At 46.4% G+C, this 25,059-nt stretch overlaps 1 protein-coding gene across 1 annotated transcript in view; it reads left to right on the top strand.

Annotated features, from left to right (window-relative positions):
- Positions 1 to 25,059, top strand: part of FADS2 (fatty acid desaturase 2) — a 38,142-nt gene that overhangs the window by 11,070 nt on the left and 2,013 nt on the right. The window contains exons 3-10 of the mRNA XM_080911279.1: positions 1,453 to 1,650; positions 1,755 to 1,856; positions 8,467 to 8,592; positions 19,227 to 19,287; positions 19,537 to 19,613; positions 23,312 to 23,409; positions 23,582 to 23,678; positions 24,259 to 24,338. Of these exons, the coding sequence (XP_080767405.1) occupies positions 1,453 to 1,650; positions 1,755 to 1,856; positions 8,467 to 8,592; positions 19,227 to 19,287; positions 19,537 to 19,613; positions 23,312 to 23,409; positions 23,582 to 23,678; positions 24,259 to 24,338 (839 nt within the window). The remainder of the gene's footprint in view (positions 1 to 1,452; positions 1,651 to 1,754; positions 1,857 to 8,466; positions 8,593 to 19,226; positions 19,288 to 19,536; positions 19,614 to 23,311; positions 23,410 to 23,581; positions 23,679 to 24,258; positions 24,339 to 25,059) is intronic.

The following is a 25,059-nucleotide window of genomic DNA, read 5'->3' on the forward strand; positions in this document are numbered from 1 at the left end:
ACTCTCAAGTGAGGGACTGCAGGTGTGCAGTGCCACATCTGGCAGCTAGTATATATTGATTGTACAGAATAATGGGTTTTATTCCAACAGTTTCATGCAAGGGATTATTCTTTTATAACTGGCCTATTTAATTTAGCATAAACCCTATCCACTATAGAACACATAATGTACCAACATGCCAAATTTTCCTTTTTTTTTTTTTTAAGGCTGAACAGTTTATTATGCATGTAGAACATGATCAGACATATTCAACCTGCAGACTAACACACAACATTACAGTGTGTGTGTGTGTGTGTGTGTGTGTGTGTGTGTGTGTGTGTGGTGTGTTCTGAATTGAATTAGAAGAAGTTATCAAGTATGAACTTTGCAAATGACAACATTGTATTGCAGTGTCAAAAGGTTAGATACATCTGGAACTTGGCCCCTTATTGTTGGATGTTTGGGTTGTTTTTACTTTAAAAATATCTGAGAGAGAGAGAGAGAGAGAGAGAGAGAGAGAGAGAGAGAACACATGTACATGTGGACATCCATAGAGGCCCAAGAGGGCAGGCATCAGGTCCCCTGGAGCTGGAATTACAGGCCCCTGCGAGTGGCCCTATGTGGGTGCCGGGAACAGAACCAGCCCCCTGTGAGAGTTGCAGTCACTCTTAACCACTGAGCCATTTCTCCGACTCCTGTTCTTATTTCCTGCCTCTTGTAAATAATGCTCCTGAGAACACTGGTGTAGAAGGTGCATGCTACCTATTATTAATTATTGTGATTATTATTTCAGTTATAGGAGGCCAGTTCCACACACACATACTTGTCTATACACAGTGCACTTAGATATGTTGTCCTATATCCCTCCACTCTCTTCCCAAACCCTCTTCTAGTCCCTTTATTTTTTAACCTTTATTTTTATTTTATGTGTTTGAATGTTCTGCCTGCATGTATGTTTTTGCATCACATTTGTGCAGTGCCCTTGAAGGCCAGAAAAGGGTGTTGTATGCCTCTGGGGCTAGAGTTACAGACAGTTGAGAGCCACCATCTGGATGCTGGGAGTCAAACCCTGGTCCTGTGAAAGAGCAGCCAGTGCTCTTACCTGCAGAGTCATCATCTCTCCAGCCGTTAGTTCTCCTTGTCCCCATACAGCTTCACCTCTAGTTTAGTGTCACCTATACCTAAAAGATGCCATTTATGTATGAAGTCTAGAATCCACGAGGGAACGGAAGAAAACAAGTTGCTTTTTTGACACTGACTTAATTTACTTAGTATGATTAAAAGTACATGCTTTCAAGTCTGACTTTTCTTCTGCCACTTCCCCAGATGCATCGTGTCTGTAGTCATAGTGGCCACGGCAGCACCTAGTAGCTGGACTCACACCGAGTTCAAGGTGCTTGGCATAGCTGTACTGTGTACATGTCCCCTTAGAAGGTCTAGTGGCTGATTTTCTTCTGTGTCCTTGCTAATCAGTCTCAGATCACTGAGGACTTCAGGGCCCTGAAGAAGACTGCGGAGGACATGAACCTTTTCAAAACCAACCACCTGTTCTTCTTTCTCCTCCTGTCCCACATCATCGTCATGGAAAGCATTGCCTGGTTCATCCTCTCGTACTTCGGCAATGGCTGGATTCCTACCATCATCACGGCCTTTGTCCTTGCTACCTCTCAGGTGAGGCCTGGCATCTTTGACCATCATTTGACCATCCCCACCTGTCAGATCCCTCCCGGCTATTTGCTGATGTTGCAAAGACGTTCACAGCTCTCCTTCCCCAGGCCCAAGCCGGATGGCTGCAGCACGATTATGGCCACCTGTCTGTCTATAAGAAATCCACATGGAACCACATTGTCCACAAGTTTGTCATTGGCCACTTAAAGGTAAGTGTTGTGGTTAAGGGTGATAGCTTAGTCAGTAAATCTCTTGGGAGAACCTGAGTTTGATACCCATGGTGCTGCATGCTCGTGATCCCAGCACTTGGGAGGCACACACAGGAGGAGCCATGGGGTTCAATGGCCAGGCAGTTTGAACTACTTGCTGAGCTCCAAGCCAGTGAGACTCTGTCTCGAAGTACCTGGACAAAGTACCTGGATAGTGTTCCTGAGGATACAACCATGTGCATGCATGGAAGCCTCCCCTCAAGCATGTAACCACATGTGTACACACATTGAAAACTGGGGCGAAGGGAGAGGACTTGGGGCTGGAGAGGCAGCTCAGTGGTCACAAGCATCAGTAAAAGAAAGAAGGAGAGAGAGAGAGAGTCAGTCTGAGTGGTGGCCTTCCCTTTAGATTAGCTCTCTGTAAATAGAAAATATCCCATGTTAACAGTGTATGTAACTCACTTCATCCACCAAACCTCACGGTTTAGCAACAGAAGGCACTCTAGGGCGTCAGTTGGTTAATGGACTGTGGCTTGCAACTACAGAATCCAAAGCCATTGTAAATCAAGAACGGCAAATCACCTCTACTGTCATTTTAGATAAGTCCTTAGCGAGTGACATCAAACTATGTAATACTTAACTAAACCAAAAGGCAAGTTGTTTAAAATGCTCACAAGAGGCCGTGACCCATGGAGAGAAGTGTTAAAGTCAAGCGAGTCCAGAAAGCCAAGCTTGCCGGTGACCTTGAGCTGAGCTGATTGGCGTCACCTCTACTTGGGAAATCATTTCTGGCCGACTGTACTCGTCACTGAAACAAAATACCAGATGTAAGCAACACAGGAGAGGGAAGACTTCTTTCAAAAGTGTCACTGCTCTTAATTCTGGGTGTCCCTGTTGGTAGGAGCATGTGGCAGAAGCCACTTAGCTCACAGCAAGCAAGAAGGGGACAGGGAGGAAGAAAGGGGCCAGGGAACTTTCAAAGGTATTGCCCCTTCCACTGGTTTACTTCTTCCATCTCCTAGAGTTCTTACCGTCTGCTAAAATAGTGCCAGTGGTGTGGGACTGAGGATTCAATACACAAGTTTGTGGTGCTGTGCCGTACTCAAGCCATAACTTACTTTCTCAAACAAACCCTACTGCCTCCTGCCCATCCCAATAGCATCTAGTTGTTTCCTCAGAACAGCTGGCTCCCTAAGACTGCTCCTGTCCTCGGCTGGGGAAGAGCCTGTGTCCAGATTAAAAAATCTCTACTCGGTGGCCCCCACTACACCTTGGCTCACCAGTTGTGGACTGGATCATGGGTGAGCCACAATGAGTGAACCCAGCAGTTCCCAGCTAACAATTTACGTGGACCCACGCCTCTAAGACTGGGAACCTGGACTCTTCCCAGAACCTCAAGAGGGGACACACACAAGTGCATTGTTTCATTCGGCACTGTCCTCTGTGACATAAAATCCTCCTCTGGATAGGAAAGAAACATTTTACCCACTACCCCTGCTCTCCCCATGCCATGAACAAAGATAGACTGTGTTCTGTTTCCAGGTTCTGACAGGGTCCTGAGGGCCTTTCCCGCCCAAGGCCTTGTGTCCTTGATGGAAATTGTGAAAACCAGGTCTTATGTCAGACAAACAAGGGCAAGACAGAGGGCTCCCTTCCTTATAGAAGCCTTTGCTGGTAAAATTAGAACTCTGAGAGCTAGGGATGTAGCTCAGTTGGTAGAATATTTGCTGAACATCTTGAAGCTATGGATTTGTCCCCAATACCATATAAGCTGGGTATGGTAGTATACTGTGATGATCCCAGCACTCAAGATGTGGAGGAGGAAGATCAGAAGCTAGAACCCATATTACACTACATATCAAGTTCAAGGCTAGCCTGGGCTAATGAGACCCTCTCTCAAAACCAAGCATGCACTCTTACATCTATTCATGTGGCGTTGTTGTTCTTTTCTTTTCCTCTGTCTCTCTCTGTCTCTCTCTCATTATCCCCACATAGATCAGACTGGCCTCTACCATTTGCCTCTGCTTCCACAGTTCTGGGCTTAATTGCACACATTGCCAGGTCCGGCTTTGATAGCTCATTCGTAAATGATCAATCCGTTAAATCCAGGACACCAAAATAGAAAAAATGTTCAAAAAGTTGAAAAGTCTGTTAAAAGTATTTCATTTGTATCAAAACAAAAAAAAAAAAAAAAAAAACATTCCTTTTATTTATTAAGAAAAAAGCTTTGTGGTGCTGAGGATTGAAGCCAGGGCCTTGCTCATGCTGGCCCTGGCTTCAATGCTCTACCACCAAGCTACCCCCAGCCCTTTTGTGATAACCCCATTTAGATGTAAGATAAAGTAATTAAAAATGTTTGAGTATGTCAGGTTCAGAAAGTGTCTCACTTGACAACAAGATGAACCTCAAAGTCGATTTTGAAAGGATTATAGATGCATTTGCCAGAGTACATACTTTTTCTTATGCCCCAGGCCATGATATGACTGCCTAGCTCTGCTGGCTACACCTCTGCTAAGGAGTCTTCTTGCCAGGTGTGCTGGCACACCTTATGACCCAGTTCTAGCATATGAGAGACCAAGGCAGCCTGGCCCAGATGAGCACATTGTCTCTTGGCTCACCACCGCCTGCCCTGGGCCCAGCCCAGCAGCTGGCTTGGAGAAGGCACCATTGACTCCTCATTCTGAGAACATGGAAGGCTGATCATTGTTCCTCAGGCAAATGAGGCTCCACTATGCCATGGAGGAGGAATTACTGATAGGTAGGGCTTTGCCTGGTAACGAAGAATGGGAGAGACTCAAAGCAGGGAAGACAGCATAAAGAACATAAAGACCCTGTTGTCTGGTCTGAAGTCCAAAGTTTGTGTCCCATCTTCAGGACTCTCACTCCGCATTCCACAAATATCTCTAGGCTAACGGGCTGTCAGCTGGCTTACTTGTTAACATTCTCGCTCCTCGGTGTCTCTCTCAGGGACTTTTCCATCTGATGCTTTCCTTGGCAATTTTGCTCCTTTTGGTTTCAGATGTAAACACATCATTTGACTCCTTAAGCCTGGGACCTTTCCCACACTCTGACATGTTGCTTTTTGCTGTGTTGGATTTTGAAGCCTGCTGTCTACAGGGCCGGAGGTCACTGTAAAGAGTACAACTATTTCTAACTCCATTCATGTTCTCAGTGTCCAAACACTGTTTATATCCAAAGCACTCCACAAGTGAGAAGCTCATTTTTGAGCAAATAGATCTGCTCACAGATGGTCAGAGCCTGCCATGGGCCACCATTTCAGCAACAGAAGGGACAGAAAAGACATGAGTCTTGCTTGGGCCACCTGGCAACTTTGTTGAGTGACACACCTCCGGGGAAGGCTTTGAGAAATGGTGACAAGAGTAGTAGCCTGTGGCATTCAAATAAATACAACGATCCCCTTTCTATTTCCTGTATCGTGGGACCACAGCGTCATCTAAATGTTGGCTTCTCCATGGCTGTCAGCGCATTCATTGGAAGGGGCTCATGGAAGGCAAGAACTATATCAACTGAGATACATTCCCCCCACCCCACCCCCGGAATACTTTGGGTCACACACACACCTGTTTCTCTCTTTCTCTCTCCCCTTTTTTCTTCCTTCCCTCCTTTCTTGGTAGGCTTGTGTTAATTTTTTAATCGTGACTTGTATGAAATACTAGATTTTATCAGGACCTTTTCTCCCATGTAGGACACATCAATCATATTTGTCCTCTGCCACCTCTTAGTGTGGCCTTCTCCTCTTCCAGTTTCATTCCTTCCTGGATGGTCTCACTTCTACCTTAATATCTTTATTTTAAAAACCTAAAGGCCATGTCTGAGAGAAAATGTATGGGTTATTTCACTTAACATGATCTCTACTTCTGTTCCTTTTCCTGAAAATGACACAATTTCCTTCTTTATGACTGAATCATACTCTGCTTAGTATATACCATGTTTTTCTTTATTCTTTCACCCACTGAAAGGTTCCTGGGCAGACTCTATAACAGCCTATCTGTCTATCTGTCTGTCTGTCTATCTATCTATCTATCTATCTATCTATCTATCTATCTATCATCTATATCTGTCTGTATCTATCTATCTAGCTAGCTAGCTATCATCTATCTGTCATCCATCCATCCATCTATCTATCGTCTGTCTATCTATCTATCTATCTATCTATCTATCTATCTATCTATCTATATCTGTCTGTCTGTCTGTCTGTCTATCTATCTATATCTGTCTGTATCTATCTATCTATCTATCTATCTATCTAACTAACTATCTAGCTATCATCTATCTGTCATCCATCCATCTATCTATCTATCTATCTAATCTATCTATCTATCTATCTATCTAATCTATCTATCTATCTATCTATCTATCTATCTATCTATCTATATCTGTCTGTCTGTATCTATCTATCTGCCTATCTGCCTATCTATCTATCTATCTATCTATCTATCTATCTAACTATCTATCTATCTATTTATCTATCTATCTATGTCAGTGTGACCAGTAGCTGAGCTGACCTTGAACTCCTGATCCTCCTGCCTCTACCTTTCTTTTTTTTTTCAACTTTATTTAAAAAAAAAAAAAAACAGAGATACATGTACAGATATTTAAAAGCATTTTGGCATATGAACATATTTTTGTCAGTACTTGATTTTTTTTTTAAAGGTTTGATAGTATGCATTGAAATCTTACTAGTTACAATGAGATGTCTCTACCTTTCAAGTGCTGGGATTAAAGGTGTTCTTAACTGTTCTTCAGTAAACATGAGTATCATGTGCTGAATTAGAGTGTGTCTGATATTTATCTCAGGAGTAGTAGAGTTGGCTCATGTAGTACATTTTGTTTTATTTTTTTGAGGAATCTTTATACTCTTTCTATATTGGCTGGATTAATCTACATTCCCACCCTTACCCCAACACACACCTTCATAGGCATTTGTTGTTTATTTTTTTCTCATTATCTATTTATTTATTCATTTTACATCCAGATACCCACTCCTCCTCCCAGACTCTCCTGCCACAGCTCCTCCCCAATTCCCTTTTCCTCTGAGAAGTGGGAGGCGCCCTGATATCACTCAAGTCACTGCAGGACTAGGTGAATCCTCTCCCACCAGGGCTAGACAAGGTAACCTGGTTAAGGGAAAGGGATCCACAAACAGGCATCAGATTCAGGGGCAGCCCCACCCCAGTTTTTGGGGACCCACATGAAGACCAGGCTGCATATCTGCTTAGTAGATGCAGTGGGCTGTTGCTTGTTTTCTTGATGGTGACTATTTTGACAAGGACAAGATAGAGTCTCAGAATAGTAGTGACTTGCATTTCCTGTGTTGCTAAAGATGGTGAACGATTTTTTCCCCATAGACTGGTCCATTTGCACTTAGTTTTCTGACAACAGCCTCATAAATTCATCTGCCTACTTGTTGAATGGATCATTCTCTTGATGTCTCATGGCGTAGCCCCTTTCTACATTCTGGCTATAATTCGTCTGTCGGATGAATAGCCGACAGTTTGTCTCCCACTCTGTCTCACTCTTACCATGTCCTTTCAGAAAATGACTGCCTGTGCTGTGCCTAGACTTTGAAGTGTTCCCCTGCATTTTCCTCTGGTGCTTTCAGGTATTACACAGAGGCCTTTGATCCATGGGAAACATTTTGATAAAATAGTGGCTGTTTGCCCACCTAAAGTGAATGCATGGAGTGGCTTGCAGAACATCCCATTGACACCTGGGCATGCAAGTTTAGAGCAGCAGCGTCACCCACAGATTAAGCCCCCACAAATCAACAGTCCCTTAGCCACTGTACCCCAGCCCCGTTCCCTCTTCACTGCCCGGGATACCGGGGCAGCCACCAGCTGTCTTCCACTGGGCTTCACATCTTGGAGATATGAGCAGTGAGTTTTTGGTTTTCGTTTTTTCTTTTCCTGGCTTCTTTTGCTTTGTGTGGTTCTAGGTTCATCTGAGCTTATGTTGTGTGTTGGGGTCTATTGTTTTCTAATGAAAGAGCTTTTTACATTTATCTATGTATTTATTATTTGGAGAAAGGGGCACCATAGCATTTATGTAGAGGTCAAAGGACAACTTTCAGGAGTCGGTTCTCTCCTTCTACGGTGAGTCCCAGGGATTGAACTCGGGTAGTCAGGGTTCGTACCAGTCACCTTTACCCACTGAACCCTCTCACTGGCTCAGTCCATTCCTTTTTATAGTTTACCTAAACCATTCTGTTGTAAGGATATTACATTGTATTTTCAGTTCCTGGACATTTGACTTTTTCTGTACTGATTATTTTTGAGAATCCTTTTGAGAGAGAGAGAGAGAGAGTCAGGAAAAAAGCTGCTGGTCCCCTGGTAGAGATAATTTTACTGTTTCTGAAGTGCTCAGTCCTGGGGAAACTGAGGCTGGAAAAGTGACTTGACTTCTTTCAGAACTGAGCGGTACTTTGGGCTCAGAAGTGGCAGAGTTATAATCTGATTTCCAGTAACTCAGGCTCGAACTCCATGTGACAGGGAAGCTGGCTATTGGTGTTGGAGGTACCAGGACCTCATTCCTGTCAGGGCCCACCACTGGCAAGTCCTCTGTGCCTCACCTAACTCCTCTCCCCTAACAGGGTGCGTCCGCCAACTGGTGGAACCATCGACACTTCCAGCACCATGCCAAACCCAACATCTTCCACAAGGACCCGGACATAAAGAGCCTGCACGTGTTTGTCCTTGGCGAGTGGCAGCCCCTTGAGGTAGGAGTGAAAGGGAGGATCGTGTTGATTAAGAGGTGTCATGGGGGGGGGGGTGTCCTGTAGGCTCAACATTCAACCGGGACATCAGAACCTTCTGCCACCCAGAACCCTTTCCTAGTCGTCCCAAGTCATCCCCGCTACAGTATACAGAGAGTGGCTTCCCTCCAGATACCAGACACAGAGCCTCAGGAACAGACTCAGCGCCTCCCTCCTGCCCACAGGAAAGTGGGTCAAAAGTTACAGGAAGGCAAAATTCTAGGTCTCCAGGATAGGCCCAGTGGGCCAGCTCATGTGCAGGAAGTGTTATCTGGAGAACAGCAGCCTGTTTAAGCAGATGAGAAAGCAAAGCTTGAACAGACAGGAAGTGGGAGTGAGAAGGTCTGGTCATTTACTAGTTAGGCCAGGACAAGCCTCAGACATTTGGCTGCTAGGATGTGAGCATGCATATATCTTTTCCTTAACAACAAAACTAGAAAAGAAGCAGCCTTCTAGTCTGTAGCTCAGTGCCTCTCTTAATTCGGACTTTGTTCCACAAGTCCAGGGAGACTGTGTCATGCTCTTGGGGACTGTGTAGTATTCCACCTGTGTGTGTCTCACAGTGCGACACTTCATCGGACAGTGCTACTGATCTCATTTCCCTCGCTGGGGGAAGTGCTGGGTTCAAACTCAGTGCCTGACCCACCGTAAGCACACATATTCTGACACTGAGCTCTTTATTTTTTTCCCCTGTGACTCTCTACCCTGTCACCTCACTTTCTTTTAGTAAAGGTACAACCCAGCTAGGCATGGTAATAGGAAATAGAGGCAGGAGGATTTCAAATTCTAGCTTAACTTGGTCTAGATAATGAGGCTTTGCCCAGCATGTTCAAGGCCTTGGGTTCAATGCCAGGATCACAAGGGAAAATTACAGCGCTGGGCAGAGTCTCAACAAGCAGTTATGAGAGAACACAAATGGACCCCCAGTAAGCAGAGTCATAGAAGGAGTATCCTAGCTGTGTTGGTGTCCAAGGCTTGTAACATAGACAAGAGAGAGGCTGTCCCCTCAATTCTGGTTTGTAGCCCTGTCTGGTCCAAGGTGCATAGGACCTCAGCCACAGTTCTGAACTTTGGCTAGGCAGGGATTTAATTTTCTGCTCAATACCTGTCTTTGTTTCTCTTCTGGAAAATGCTTGTTGACTTTAGTTGGAAGTGTTTGGATAGTAGAGTTGATTGCTTAGAAGCCTTTTGATAGTGAGGACAAAGACTTCCTTAATGCCCATAATAAAGCTCTTGGTTCTCACCACAGAGTCCCGAGTCCCTGACAAATAAAGGAAAGCCGGCCTCACCAGCTCTTCAGCCCAGATAGTTGCACAGTAGCTGATGAGTTCTGTCCCATCTCACTTCTCCAATGCTGTCTGGCTTTGGGAGAGAGATGGTGGGAGGTTGCTTGTCCTGTTGGCAGTGGCATTTGAAGATGGAGACTAGCATCACCATGGAAACCCTCTCTCGGGTTCATAAGAGAAACTGCATGTCTTTTGGGTTTCAGGGTTTACTTTGTGCAACTGCCCAAGAGACCATGCTGGCTGAAAGGAGCCCTGATCTCTACTTGAGGTGACAGTCCATCACATCTCAACAGAGCCCCAGTCATCCCAAAGCTATAACTCAGGGGCTTTAGCCTCCATTCCAGGCTCCAGAACTGATACCTGACAAGGTCTTTATCTCAGTGTAGATGACCAGAGCAGAGCAGCCACAAGGGCATTCTATTCACAGAAATGTTAAGAGCAGACTTCCACCATTTGGTCACATTTATGACTTCCGGGAAGGTGTTCTGAGTTTGTTTTATGTGGCAATAGGCATTCAGTTTCTCTCTGGATATTCTTTTCAGATTAGCAAAGTTCTCCACACATAGTATTTTCAGTGTTTTATGGCTTCACACCTCAGCTTTTAGCCTGGGGGTGGGAGGGGGCAATTTTTACACTGATGGATTTAGTTGTCATGTGGCCTATGTGTGAGGGTATGGACCATGGTATGAGGTCAGAGGACTTAGGAGTCAGTTCTGTCCTTCTCCTGTGTGGGTTCTGGAGATGTAACTGAAGTTATCAGTCTTGGCGGCAACTTCCTTTAGCCTCTGAGCCATCTCAGTGGACCTCAGTTTGTAACTTTTCCCCATTAGGATTTGGGTATGAAATGGTCTGTGGGGGCCCTCAGCCACTAAGGGGCTTCATTGCCCTTCCCAAACAACAGAGTGCGCCCTCCTATAGCCCAGTGTCTGCTCTAGACTGTTGGTCCTCTCTCAGGATACAGGCTGTGTGGCCTGGACTAAGCTTTCCGCCTTGCATCATACGTCATACATGCTCCTGTTTTAGATATACATGTTGCCTTTTAATATCGGGGCTTCTCCAGTATCCGGGATGCATCGATGGCTCCTCAGTGTGTCTGGGTAGTATGCCAGGAGGCCTCCTCATGATGCTAGCTTTTCCCATGGTTTACCTGCCCTGGGAAAGCAATCAACCAACCACACTCTTACAAATAAGGAGGCCAGAGTCTGCTCTCTACCGCACCACTCTGTCTTTCCTGCTTTGGGTCTCAGCACTGGGTGGGAACTCTCAGCCTAATTAAACTGTGGTGTGTGCAACAATCTTGTTTGCTCTCCCAGCCCTTAGCTGCGCTATCTGCATAGTCTAGCCAAAGTACTCCTAGAAGTGCTATCAGCTTACCTGCCTGAGGGCTTCCTCCTCCTTTCACCTAGGAAACAGCCCGATTTCTCCTTATCTCCCAGCTTCTAGCAGACCTTTGGTCCCTACTGCAGTTCCTAGGACACATGTGGCTCTCTTTTTGGAGACATGGATGGTCACCTAGCATCCTGCCCATGCCTGCTGTGGCCACATTGCTCGTTGCTCTGTATGTGCATTTGTGAGTTCCCAGTGGCAGCAACTGACCTTGTGGAAACTCCCACCAAACTGCCCCTTAGCCCTAGGCAGACAAAGAAGGCCCTTGTCATTCCTCAGACACTTTATTTCAGACCTGAAACATGACCTTGCCTGTGTCTGATGTATCATTTACTTCTCAGCTTGCTGCTACAAAATGCCTGACAAGAAGTGAATTAAAGAAGGAAGTGTTTATTAGGACTTAGAGTTAAAGGCAGTACCTTCCATGAGGGTAGGAAAAGCGCGATGGGAGGACCAGGCAGCTGGCTAGTCACTGCATCTGCAGTCAGGAACAGAGATGGATTGCTATTGCTTTCTCCACTTTATTCAGTCTCGGACCCCAGCATGTAGAATAACTGCCTACAGTTAGCATAGGTCAGTCCACCTCAGCTAACCTAATCTAGATAATCCCTCACTAAGCAATCATTGCCAGAGGCTTGTTTCTTGGTGAGTCTGGGGAGCCTGCCAAGTTAGTGATCAGTTCTAACTGTCACGGGGTCATCTCTTAATGCTTGAACACATCCTTTTCATGCTGTAGCCTTCCCTTGCTTGTTCTTATAGTCTCATGGCATCTCCCAGGGCAAAATGTTTCCACTGTCTTAACAGTTCCAGTACTGTTCAGAAGCAAAAGCACAGGAGCTGGTGAAAATCAGTTCTTGCTCTTCCAGAAGACATAGTTCTTAGTAGAGTTCAGATCCTAGCAAACCATGCTGGGCAGCTTGGAACTGTTTGTAATTCCAGCTCCAGGGGAACTGACGCCCTCTTCTGGCCTCCATGGGTATCATCAGTCACGCATGCACACAAATAAAAATGAAAAATGCATCTTTTTTTTTAAAAAAGTGTAAGTGCAGTCTCATCTGAGACTTGGGCGGCCTCTTCACTGTGAACACCTGTAATATAGAGTTCTATACTCCCAACATAGACTGGCACAGAGCAAACATTCACATCCCCAGAGGATGGGCACAGCAACAGGACAAATCTGAAATCCAGCATGGCAGACACCAAAATCTAAAGCTCCAGGGATTGTGACAGAATCACAGTCCCTGTCACAGTCACAGCCCCATCACAGCCACAGGCACAGCCCCTGTTAACAGTCACAGTCACAGCCCCATCACAGCCACAGTCACAGCCCCTGTTAACAGTCACAGTCACAGCCCCATCACAGCCACAGTCACAGCCCCTGTTAACAGTCACAGTCACAGCCCCTGTTAACAGACACAGTCACAGCCCCATCACAGCCACAGGCACAGCCCCTGTTAACAGTCACAGTCACAGCCCCATCACAGCCACAGTCACAGCCCCTGTTAACAGTCACAGTCACAGCCCCATCACAGCCACAGTCACAGCCCCTGTTAACAGTCACAGTCACAGCCCCTGTTAACAGTCACAGTCACAGCCCCATCACAGCCACAGGCACAGCCCCTGTTAACAGTCACAGTCACAGCCCCATCACAGCCACAGGGACAGCCCCTGTTAACAGTCACAGTCACAGCCCCATCACAGCCACAGGGACAGCCCCTGTTAACAGTCATAGTCAGCCTCTGGTTACAGTCTCTGTTTTAGGTTGAGAGTCAGCTACATCTTTTTCTTTGTTTGAGCTGCACATTTGTAATATCCCCCCTCCCCTGTCGCTTTTTGCTGTAGGTCTGAATAAGAACAGTCAGAACCATGCACAGATAGCTACCCCTCTACTTGAGACTTCCTCTACCAAACATATTAATTAATCCATTGTTGATTAATTCCGCCTCACACAAGTTCTCAGAACATGGGCAGAATGTGTCCAGATCCTTTGCCAGAAGATCACACAAGCAGCCCCTAACCCAGTTACTGAAAAAGTCTTTCCTTGTCCCCTCTGAAACCTTATAAGCCATCCCTCCCACCCCTCACTCCTTTCAGCCTTCTGATCGTCGCAGCAGAATAGCCCAATAAGCCCAGCTTACATCAAGCTAGGGCTTCTTAAGCTGACAGCTCCAAATGCCACATTCCTCCCAAAAGTCAGTCCCAAGCATTATCAACCACGTGGTCGGATTATAACATAATGGCTGTATTTCTTGGTGCTAATTTTATATATTAATTAATTCTCACTGCTACAAAACCAAAAGCCTAACAACAAGCCATTTAAGGAAGAAAGGATTTATTCTGGCTTAGAGTTCCAGGGGAGTCATTCCATTATTGTAGAGAAGGCATGGTGGCAGGAATGGGAGGCTGGCAGGTTGTATTACTTCCATAGTCATGAAATGGAAATGAACTCTATTGCTTTCTGTTTTATATTCAGCCTAAGGGATGGCGCCACCCACGTGTAAGCAGGGTCTTCCACCTCAATTAACCTAATCTAAATCGGGCATACTGAGAAAGCTTATCTCCTAAGTAGTTCTAGATCTTGTCAAGTTGACAATCATTACTATCACATATGGCCTGTGGCTGGTAAAGAAGTTGGTCACACTGGCTACCAGGGATGGCAACACTTCCTGCCCACTGCTATTGCCTGTTCCTTACTGTGGGCTTCAGCTGTCCCAGTTCAGTGAGAACTTTGTGTGCCACCATCTCCATCTTGGGTTCTGGCCACAAGCCACACTTGCCTAGTTGGTGAAAGAATCATTTGTCTTTCTTGCCTCTCCCCTCTAATTGTGTTGTCTCCTAAACTTCCTGTGTTAGACAGCAAAGGAAATGAGCAGTGTCCTTTGCTCCCCACACTTTGTGCTGGCAGCCCCCAACTAGAAGGAAGAGTAACTTGCTGAGTGCGTCTGTGGACCTGCACCCCGAAGACTATCAGGCGTACACCCCTCTTACTCCTTGTTTAGCCTGAGAGATGGAAGCTGTTATCAATATTTTGTAACTAGAACCACTAAGGCAGAAAGAAAATTACATACTCAAAGTCATGGTAGAACTACCCTCTAGGCCATCGGGTTGCCAGTCCTTGAAAATGGCTCGGTTGGTTAAGTCCAGCTTTCTGAGAAGAAGCCATGTGTGTACCCTCCTATCTCTGTTCATTCAAAAACACTTTAACCATTCTTTCTTTAATCTCATGACTTAACAAGCTATTGGCCAAGTAAAACAAGCTGTAGGGTCATCAGGAGGCAGGGCCCGGTATCCCCAAGACCACAGTTTATGCTTTGTAAATATACCTGTTTCTTTTCTCATAGCTTTGACTGAAAAGAAGCAACTTAGGGGAGGGAGAGTTTCCTTGGCTTACAGTTTGAAGGGATAAAGCTGGTGCTCAGATTGCTTTCTTCTTTTTCATTTTAAGACTCTAAGCCATGTCATGGTGCCACCTGCATTTAAGGCAGATCTTCCAACCTCAATGAACTCATTGTAGAACCACCCAGGGAGTTGACAATCATTATTATGCAAATGAGTTTTAGATAAGAGAGTTGTTTCAGCCATACCCTCACACATCCCTTTGTAGCTGTCCCTCAGAGGACACTGAGTTGGAAACACACATGCAGTGCTATGACAGCATGTCATTTTGTGCATGCAGATGTTACTGTAACTGACAATTCTGCTCACCATCCATCCACTGGGCTCTTGGAATCCCTATGAAGCACATGTCATACCTCCACTTTACGGCAAGGAACTCAAAGGTCAGGGAGGCTAAGCAGTTTAGTTTAATGGGAATTGTTTCCAGTGCTAAGTCCCTAAGGTTGAGCATCCATAGAGGCTGGTCCTGAGATCTGTCACTACCTGGGGTGGCCTGGCCATGATGGTGGGTCAATCTGGAATCCTGAACTAGCAGTGCTTGCTAACTGGAGGCAGCCTTTCAGTCTCAGTCATCCTCCACAGTGATCATAAATCAGTGGAAACAGTACTTGCTACAGAACCATAACCTTCAAATGGTCTCCCCTGGCAACCCCCTCCTATGGTCTTCTAAGGGGGCCTTCTGACCTCTGCTGGTCTGAAGATTCTTCTTGATGCTCAGTTCCTGTCTCCGTTAGGGTTACTATTACTGTGACAAAGCACCATGACCAAAATCAAGTTGGGGAGGAAATGGCTTATTTAATTTAATTTCCACATCATAGTCCATCACTGAAGGAAGTCAGGACAGGAACTCAAGCAGGACAAGCATCTGGGGCAGAGGCTGAGACACAGAGGCCATGTTGCAGTACAGCTTACTGGCTTGCCCTTCATGGCTTCCTCGGTCTACTTCTTTATAAAACCCAGGACCACCTTCCTAGACATGGTACCATGGCACCACCCACAACAGGCTGGGCCCTCGCACATCAATCACTAATTTAAAAAAAAAAAAAAAAAAAAAAAAAAAAAAAAAAAAAAACCCTGCTGGCTTGTTTATAGGCCAATATTACTGAGGCATATTCTCAATTGAGACCCCTTTTTTTGCAGTGACTCTAACTTGTGTCAAGTTGACATAAAACTAGCCAGCTCAGTCTTAAGAGAGAACAGATAAATTATGGGCTTGCATATGATTGGTTAGGGAAGCTACTAGGGCTAGGAATCCTGCATTCCAAGGCTAGGCCTGGTGCCAGTTCCTTGGCTTCTGGTAGGAGGTCAGAGCAGGACCCAGGGCCTGTCCACGCATTTGCCTAGGCCGCTGCTCTCCCCATTCATTGGACACCTTGGAAGCACTCGTGTCTCTCTTTCCTGTGTGCCAGCATTTCACATCCCCTCCCTTTACTGTGAAACCATCAAAGGCCCCTCTGAGGCGTCCCTGGCTCTGACCTCTCCAAGGCCAACCTCAGGTCTGACCTTAATGACAGACTGTGTGTACATGACATACTTTCTGGGAATGCATGAGATCCTTGCCAAAGCACAGGAGGCTCTAAGAACAAAGGAATCATTTCTGGCTGTTCTTCAGCAGGCATGCAAGCACAGCCACTGGCACCAAGGCACACATTCTGGGGACAGGCTGGACTTTGTTCCTGCCCACACCCCCTGCCTTGTGAGTGCCCATGGACCTGTGATTCCGACACACACTTCCTACTCTGTGTTCTCACTTGGAGATCAGAAGTGTCAGCCTAGGAGACATCCAAGTTTTCTTCCATCTGTAACTCATTTTCCTCTACTGACCCCAGAAAGTATGAAGGAACAGTGTTCAAGGAGGGTGACTAAGTCTTTGGGTCTGGAGAGGGAATGGTGGCATTGTCCTGGAGTCAGCTTGTCATTATTTCCAAGTCCCCATAGGCAACACTTAACAACTAAATGGCTTGGAAGCCAAACATGCTTAGAGAGGCCTGGGAACTTGCATGGGCTCTGTGTTGGCAAGAAGCAGCATCTAAGAAATAGCTGGTCTCTGCTGCTTTGTGGGTTCTTCTTTCTTTAACCCCTTTTCTTCTACCCTTTCAACCTCCTAACCCTAGATAATAGAGAAGAAAAGAAAAGAAATCCCTGAATATAGTCAGAGGCGAGAAAGGGGTAACATTATAATCAGACTACTTCCTGCTGATTAGGAGCATTGAGTTCCTTGGGGCAAGTTTGATCTTTGCCATCAGGATATCTAACCTCTTGTTGTTTCTTCTTTGTACATGATTACTTAAAAACGGTCACCACCAACAAACACCACCAACCGACAATCTACCCCACCTCTCAGGGCCCTAGCATTTATAAACCCTCTTCTGAAAAGTCCCCAGAATTCCAAATGCCCAACAATTGCAGAAGCTATCTGTAGCTGGCAAAAATTATACCCCTGCTAGAGCACGAGGCAAATCATAGTCAGTTGCTGTAGACAATCTGAAGTCGCCCCATATCCTACATCTGGAATTAAAATGAAAACATAATATTTCTGTGAAATTTTGGGGGGTTGCTTTTGTTTTAGATTTATTTTATTTTTATTTTATGTATATGAGTACACAGTAGCTGTCTCCAGACACACCAGAAGAGGGCATCAGATCCCATTACAGATGGTTGTGAACCACCATGTAGTTGCTGGGAATTTAACTCAGGACCTCTGGAAGAGCAGTCAGTGCTCTCAACTGCTGAGCCATCTCTCCAGCCTTATTTCTGTGGTGTTTAAAAAAAATCCAAAATCATTACTACAGCTTACCCCACCCCAACCCCACCCGGCACTGCAAGCAAGAAGACAGGTGCGGTTGTTGGCTGGGCTGTTCCCTAGGGATCAGGCCCTAGAATGAAAAAGTGTCTGCTGCTGCTGTTTTGATTCATTTTATGCAAACTACACACACACATACACACACACACACACACACACACATACAAACACACCACACACACATACACACAAACACACACATATACATATGCATACACATACACACACGCAAACACACCACACACACCTACACACACACACACACACACACACACACACACACACACAGAGCTGTTTTGCCTGCTCATGTGTCTGTGCACTGTATGAGTGCAGAGTGCCCATAAAGGTCCGAAGAGGTCTTCAGATCCCCTGGAACTGGAATTATAGTTGCTTATGAGTCACCATGTTGGTACTGGAAACCAAGCCTGTGTACCTCTGGAAGAGTGAGTGCTCTTAACAGAAGAGCATCCCTCCAGCCCTGTATGACCTCTTCTGTCCAGTTGGCTTCCTCATGTGTCAAGAACCACTGGGGAAAAGTGATTAGATTATAGCAATGACACAAGATCCCAGAAACTAGACTTCCCAGGACCGAGACTGTTGGGGATTCCGGATCCTTGTTTTGGTTCTCTTAACTGCTAATAGTCTCCAGGGAGCACCCCCACAGAGACCTGGGGGCCTCTGTCATTCCCAGAAGGGTAGAGACAACCCCAAGAGCTCCCTGCAGGGTACCTAGGCTTATGTGAGCTTTTTTATTGTTCATGCCCCAAGGGCAAGGTCTAGTGTGGCTCAGTTGCAGAGGACTTCTTACCGTGGTTTAGGCCCTGGAGTCTGTCCCCAGTACTCCCGATAAAACTCCAGCAGAAGAAAACAGCACAAAGCACGCATATTTCTCAAGGCCTTGGGTAGTGATTAACTGTGAGCCTGAACTTCAACCACCCACCAGAGGGCTGGCCAAGATTTTGGCCTCACAACACTGGCAGGAATGAAAGTATTCTAAAGAGAAGTTTCTGCTCCATTCCTTTGGATTGCAGACTATTAAACAATAGCTCCCCCCACCACACACACACAAGAAATTGGAAATTCCCCCAAGAAACTGCATGCTGGTAAGAAGGAAAAGGCTGAAGGTTCATGCCAGCCAGGGGAATAGCTTGTCTCCCAGAAAGAGATCTCACACAATTCTGAGAACTTGTCAGAGTACCTTGCACAAAAGACTGGAACAGAGACAGATGGATCAGTCATCAGCAGGGGCCATACCATGACCAGACCTGCTTAGTTCTATGTACCTCTTGCTTTTTATTTAAACCAAAACTTCATCTTAGGATCCAAAAGATGGGTGAGGGTGTGGTGGTAATGGGGTTCACTTAACCCCTTTATTTTTTTTCTTCACAATGTGACCACATTGACTAAATAGCTCTTCTCTGGGTTTTTTGTTTGTTTGTTTGTTTGTTTTGTTTTGTTTTGTTTTGTTTTTCTGTTAACAGGTTTCTTTAATTGGTTCATTGAGGACAGGTGGCTGAGTATAGCTCACTGGGCTGCCAAGGCCAGGGGTCTGATCCAGACTCCCATGAGCAGCTAACCCCAAGGAAATTGGCAGCTGCTAGCCTTGTTGGACCCAGATATAGATAGATGGGAAAGAGACTAGGTCTCAGCTGAGGAGGGTGGTGCATAAAGTGGATTGGAGGTAGGGGGTCTGATGCTGGTGTTAACTGCCTCTCTTTTCTCCTCAGTATGGCAAGAAGAAGCTGAAATACCTGCCCTACAACCACCAGCATGAATACTTCTTCCTGAGTGAGTATGGTTGCCTGAGGTTCCCAACCCTGCTCTCACCCTGGCATGCCACTTCCTCTCATATCCTTTTCACACTGAGAAAATGATTGTATACCTATTCAAGAGAGGGGTGCCAGCAGTCAGCTTGTGGAAACACCTCTGGGCCCTGTTGAGCAACATCCAGGCTCCCAGGCACCTGACTATTGAGCGGCCCTGAAGGCGGGTCAAGCAGGCTCCCTCACCTCTGACAGGCACACGTTCTCTCTACAGTTGGACCGCCGCTGCTCATCCCTATGTACTTCCAGTACCAGATCATCATGACAATGATCAGACGCAGGGACTGGGTGGTAAGTCAGGAAGTGATGGCCGGTGTGGGCAACTTGACTTGGGCACTTTGCCCCTGATGGCCTCTGTGGGCCTGCAGGTCCCCAGAATCTCCCCCAAAGTGAAGCTGCTTAGGAAAAAACTGTCTCTGAGGCCACCAGAGCTGAGAAGGCATAGCATGTCAGGTCTAAAAACACCTGGCAACCATTGCCCTTACACAGTCCCTTAGAAAGTTCCTGAAGGCAGTGTATATTGGCAGTGCTTCCCAATAGCCCACCAGTAGTGGATAACCTCAGCAATAGAAACATATTTTCTTTCTCATCCTCACAGAAGCCTAAAATCAGTTACCATCAGGCAGGGATTAAGGTAGTGGGTAGAGGGGTCCAGGTCCCTCTCCTTGACTGGTAGGTGACCAGGTTCTCTTTGTCTATCTTTACCTCATCTTCCTTACAAGCCATTGTCTGCCCATTTTTCTAATATGTGTGTGTGTGTGTGTGTGTGTGTGTGTGTGTGTGTGTGTGTGATTGCATGTAAAGTTTTAGGTGTGGAGGCCAGATGATAACTGTGTTAGTTATTTTTCTATTGCTGTGATAAGACACCATGACCAAGGTGACATATGAGAGAAGTTTATTGGGGAATTACAGTTCCAGAGAGTGAGAGTCCACGGCTACCATGGCGGGGAAGATGGCAGCAGACAAACAAGCTGGAACTGTAGCTCAGAGCTCACATCTTGAGACACATCTACAAAGCAGAGTGCTAATGGGGAACTATGTGAACCTTTGAAAGGTCAAAGCCCACCCTCAGTGACACAGCTCCAAGAACACCACACCTCCTAATCCTTTCCAAACTGTTACACCAGCTCGGGACCAACTATTCCAATAGATGGGCCAATGTGAGAGCATTCTCATTCAAACCACAAGAACCTTAGGTGTCACCTCTTCTGAGATAGTCTCTCACTGACATAGAGCTTACAGATTAGGCTAGACTCTCCATCAAGGCCCAGGATCTGCCAGACTGTACCCCCCTCCCAGCACTAGGATTACAAGTGTGTGCCATTGTACCCAGCTTTTGTATGTAGGTTTTGGGCATTAGAGTTGCAAGCACATTATCAACTGAGCTGAACCCCCCACCCCCAGTTTGTTTCTTTCTTATAGGATGAGACTAGTCCTGCTGCATTAGGACCTCTCGAAATGACCTGTAGGTGTGAGTTCTATTAGCAAGGACTGTGCTTCCACAGACATTGTCATTTGAGGTGCTGGAGGTTAGGATGTCAGTGTATGAGTTTGGAAGGTATGTTAGAGTTTTAAAAGAGCAGAGATGATAGAATGAACACACACACACATACACACCTTACAGTCAGTGGCCAGAGTAGCACAAGAATCTGGCCCACGGTACTGTATGACTTAGAAGCCCCAGTTTGGTGTTGGAGACCTAGAGGATTTCTAGAGAGTAGGCTCTAACACCAATGAAGGAATGCCACAGCAACAAGGTAGATGAACTTGCCAGCTAGAGTGAGGGCAAGCAGCAAAAAGCAAAAGTGTCATTCTTCTGTGATTCTTTTAGTTGGTTCTAGATGTGGTCAAGCTGACAACCAAGATTAGCTATCACAGAGGGCAAGTTTTCACCCAAAACAACAGGCTTAGAGGTACCTCCATGGAGAAAGGCAGGCTGTGTGTAGGTTTTATAAGGTAAACTTGGGTTTACTTACAAGTACAGTTGTGATTTTTATACAAGATAAGTACCTACCCATGGTAGAGTAAGCTCTAAGGAATACTCACCACAAGCAAAGAGTTGTCTATAATGGAAAACATGGTCCCTGCCCTCAGGTGAGAACAGACAAGTGCATAGTCCCTTAGTGGATGTTCCTAGCCTTTTAAAATCCCATCAAAGGCTGGGTATGACCGTACAGGCCTTAAATCCTTCACCTCTTAGGCTCTCCATACATTTATTTACTTCATTTTGAGATAGGCTCTCATTATGTTGCCCAAGTTATGAACTAAGTCTTCCTGTCTCTACTTCCCAAGCCATGCCTGGCCATACAGGTGTGTGTGTGTGTGTGTGTGTGTGTACCATATCATATGCATATGTACACAGTATACACACATACATACATACATACTTATGCATGCATTACGTTTATTCGGTAGATTTAAGTGGGGCTGGGGATGTGACTCAGTAGCAGAGTGCTTGCCTAGCTTGCATAAGACCTTGAGTTCAAACTCAGCTCCAACAAAAGAGAAAAAAAAAAAAGAGGTAAGGATGATCAAAGTATGATTAGAACTTGCTGTGCCTGCTTCACGTGACCAAGATCCAAGCGTGTTGTATTCAGCCACTCCTGGCTGTTGTAATTGTCCCTACTCCAGCCCTCCCAAGGTGTCCCTCCCCTTTCCTACTTAGCTGGCAGCACTCCAACCACCTGGAATGGCACCAAGGACCTCCTTCAGTTCCTTGCAACCAAGCAAACACTGAACAAGGACCATCCTTGTCCCCTAAATAATTCTGGAATCTGCCATGTCTTCACCATCAATGTTTTGTTTTGTTCTTGGTTTTGTTCTTCATTTTGTACCTGAACTAAAACACCAGTGTGCCCAGTTCTGTTGTCATTTTAAGATCTTTTGTTTTGTTTTGTTTTTAATTTCATGTGTATGTGTTTTTTTTCCCTACATGTATGTCTGTGCACTGTCTAGTGCCCACAGAGGCCAGCATATGGCATCAGGTCACCTGGAAGTAGAGTTACAGATGGCCATGAGCCTCCATGTGGGTTCTGGGAATCTAACCTCTGTCCTCTGGAAGAGTAGCCAGTGCTCTTAACCACTGAACCATCTCACCAGCCCCTCTTTGTGGGGTTTCCCATTGCCTCAAAGAGGTGGGTCCTTGATGAAATAACCTTCTGCATAAGCATGACTGGTCATGAGCACTCCTGACTTTGAAGAGTTTGTGCAAAGGTCTTGAGAGAGGATCAGGGGGCTTAGGCCAAAGGACCTGGGTCCTGTAGCCTATGGCCTATGGCCATTTGGCTTGGGAGGGTTCTGTATCAAAGAATTGGGATATGCTACAGGTCCTTGGTTACCCTGGCTGCATGAGGACCATCAGCTGCAGAGCAGAGAGAGGCTCTTGCTGTGGTCCAGCCAAGACACAGCTCGAGTAGCAGAGAAAGTGGAAGGATGGAGATTTCTCAGCAGAATGGCTGCTTGTGAGGCTGTGACAGAGGACAGAGGCTTCCCAGGGCAGCCATTCAAGCTTAGGACCTTGCCACCAAAGAGGGGCAGACAAAGTGAAGAGGGGAGAGGGCCCAAGAAGAGAATCCAAACTGTGAAGTCACCTAGTCTGGGTTGCTGGCAGAGATGGTGTGTGTCCCTTGGCCTTTTTTCCTCCTCCTCAGAAAGAAAATTCAGGTGCCTGAATAGGGGACAAGGCTGAGGAGAACCAGTGGCCTGGCCACATGTTAGAGGCTCACATCAGAATCCTCTGTGCCTACTGACTACCTTCTAGTCAATATCTCATTTCTTTCCTGAAATTCACATGCAAACTCCATGCAAACAGGTGGGTTAGGCAAGCGTGTGGCTGTGGGCCCAGCGTCCAACTTCCTAGCAGCCTGCTGTGGTTTCTTATGAACACCTGCAACAAGCAGTGTCAGCTGTGTATATACATGCCTCTGTGGTCAGGTGCACCATGCCAAGGAGGGCGGGGCAGGTTAAGTCTAATCTTATTTATTCTACAGGACTTGGCCTGGGCCATCAGCTACTATGTACGTTTCTTCTACACCTACATCCCTTTCTTTGGCATCTTGGGAGCCCTGGTTTTCCTCAACTTTATCAGGTACCCCAACTTTGCTGGTTCACCCCGTGCTTTTGAGAGCAGTGGCTTTGATGGGACTGTGATGTGAAAACTGTATCTGCCATGGGGGTAGGGTAGGTACAATGCATCTGTTTCTATGTGGCTGCCTATCCCCCATCCCGAGGCTTCGGCACTGAGCTGTGCTGTCTTCTAGGTTCCTGGAGAGCCACTGGTTTGTGTGGGTCACACAGATGAACCACCTCGTTATGGAGATTGATCTTGATCACTACCGGGACTGGTTCAGCAGCCAGGTGAGGGGAGGCAATGGTAGTCAACAGAGACCCTGGAAAGCTGCCCCACGCCCCTGCCCAGATTTGGCTGCCTCTGTGGATTCCAGGCTATACAGAACCTTCCCTAGGGCTACTTGTTGCCTATTGGCAGCCTCAGAGCAAGAAGGTAGAGGGTTGGGGACACAGCTCAGTTGGTGTGGCAGCCTCAGTTGAGCAAGAAAGAATGGTATAGGGTTGGGGACATAGCTCAGTTGGTGTTTGCCTAGCATGCATAAAATCCTGGGTTTTATCTCTGGCACACAATATGCACAATGTGGCGGCCCATGCTTATAATCTAAGTACTTGGGAGGTGGAGACAGGAAGATCAGGAGTCCAAGGCCAGGACCAGAAATTAAAAACAACATAGAAGGAAATATGGAATGAGTGATAAGGATCTACCAGAGGAAACTCGGGGAGTCTGGGAGGGTGAGGCTTTCAGGTAGAATGGTGTGACCTAGAAAGGAGCCCTGAGACCCTGGTTAAGGTGACCTTTATGGGATAAATCCAGGTCCTTTGGTTTTGTTCTTACACCCCAGCCACTGATTCCCTGTCCCCTCTGTAGCTGGCAGCCACCTGCAATGTGGAGCAATCCTTCTTCAATGACTGGTTCAGCGGGCACCTCAATTTCCAGATTGAGCATCAGTGAGTGCAGCCCAGCAATGCTGTCGGGGAGGGGGGAGGGGGGAGAGGAGAGACAAGGAGCGGGAGGGCGGTGGCCACAAACCTACAGGCTAAGGGTGCCAAGCAGTTTATCTTGTTGGCAAGACCACCACCCCATCCTAGAGCACAGCTGGGCCAAAGAGGGGCTCTGGGATCAGCGTGCCCTGGAAGCATTGCTGTCCAGACTCTGACGCATGGGCCATCCTGGGGACTGCACTCCTTCATGTGTGGCCTCTTTGCAGATACAGAAAGCTTGCAAGACTACCCTGCAGGCCTGTGATGGTCCTGGTTCTTGGCTGGGAAACTGAGGACCAGCTAGGTAGCATATCTGATGCACAGGTGGCCAAAGGACTACTGTCCTTTCCCTGCTGCTCTGCTGCCTCTGCCTTCATCTCATCTTTTATCATTCTTCTCATCGAACATCTGTTTCTTTCATTTCCTCCTTTTTTTTTTTTTTTTTTTTTTTTGAGGCTTAGTGATGAACTTACATGGGTCTTTTGCCTTGCCCCCCCCCAAATGATGAGACCAGGAGCATGAACCCCGATGCCCCCCCTTTTTAACACGAGACTCTTATGTTTGGCGTTTAATACTAATGTAGCTTTCTGGAGGGCCCCTGTTCATGAATTGCCCCTCTACACTAGTAACACCTGCAGGCAGCTGGTAGGAGCCACAGTCTTGCCCTGGTTTCACACAGAACCTCAGA

The sequence above is a fragment of the Micromys minutus genome, assembly GCF_963924665.1.
Source record: "Micromys minutus genome assembly, chromosome: 2".
In the NCBI taxonomy this organism is placed as follows: Eukaryota; Metazoa; Chordata; class Mammalia; order Rodentia; family Muridae; genus Micromys; species Micromys minutus.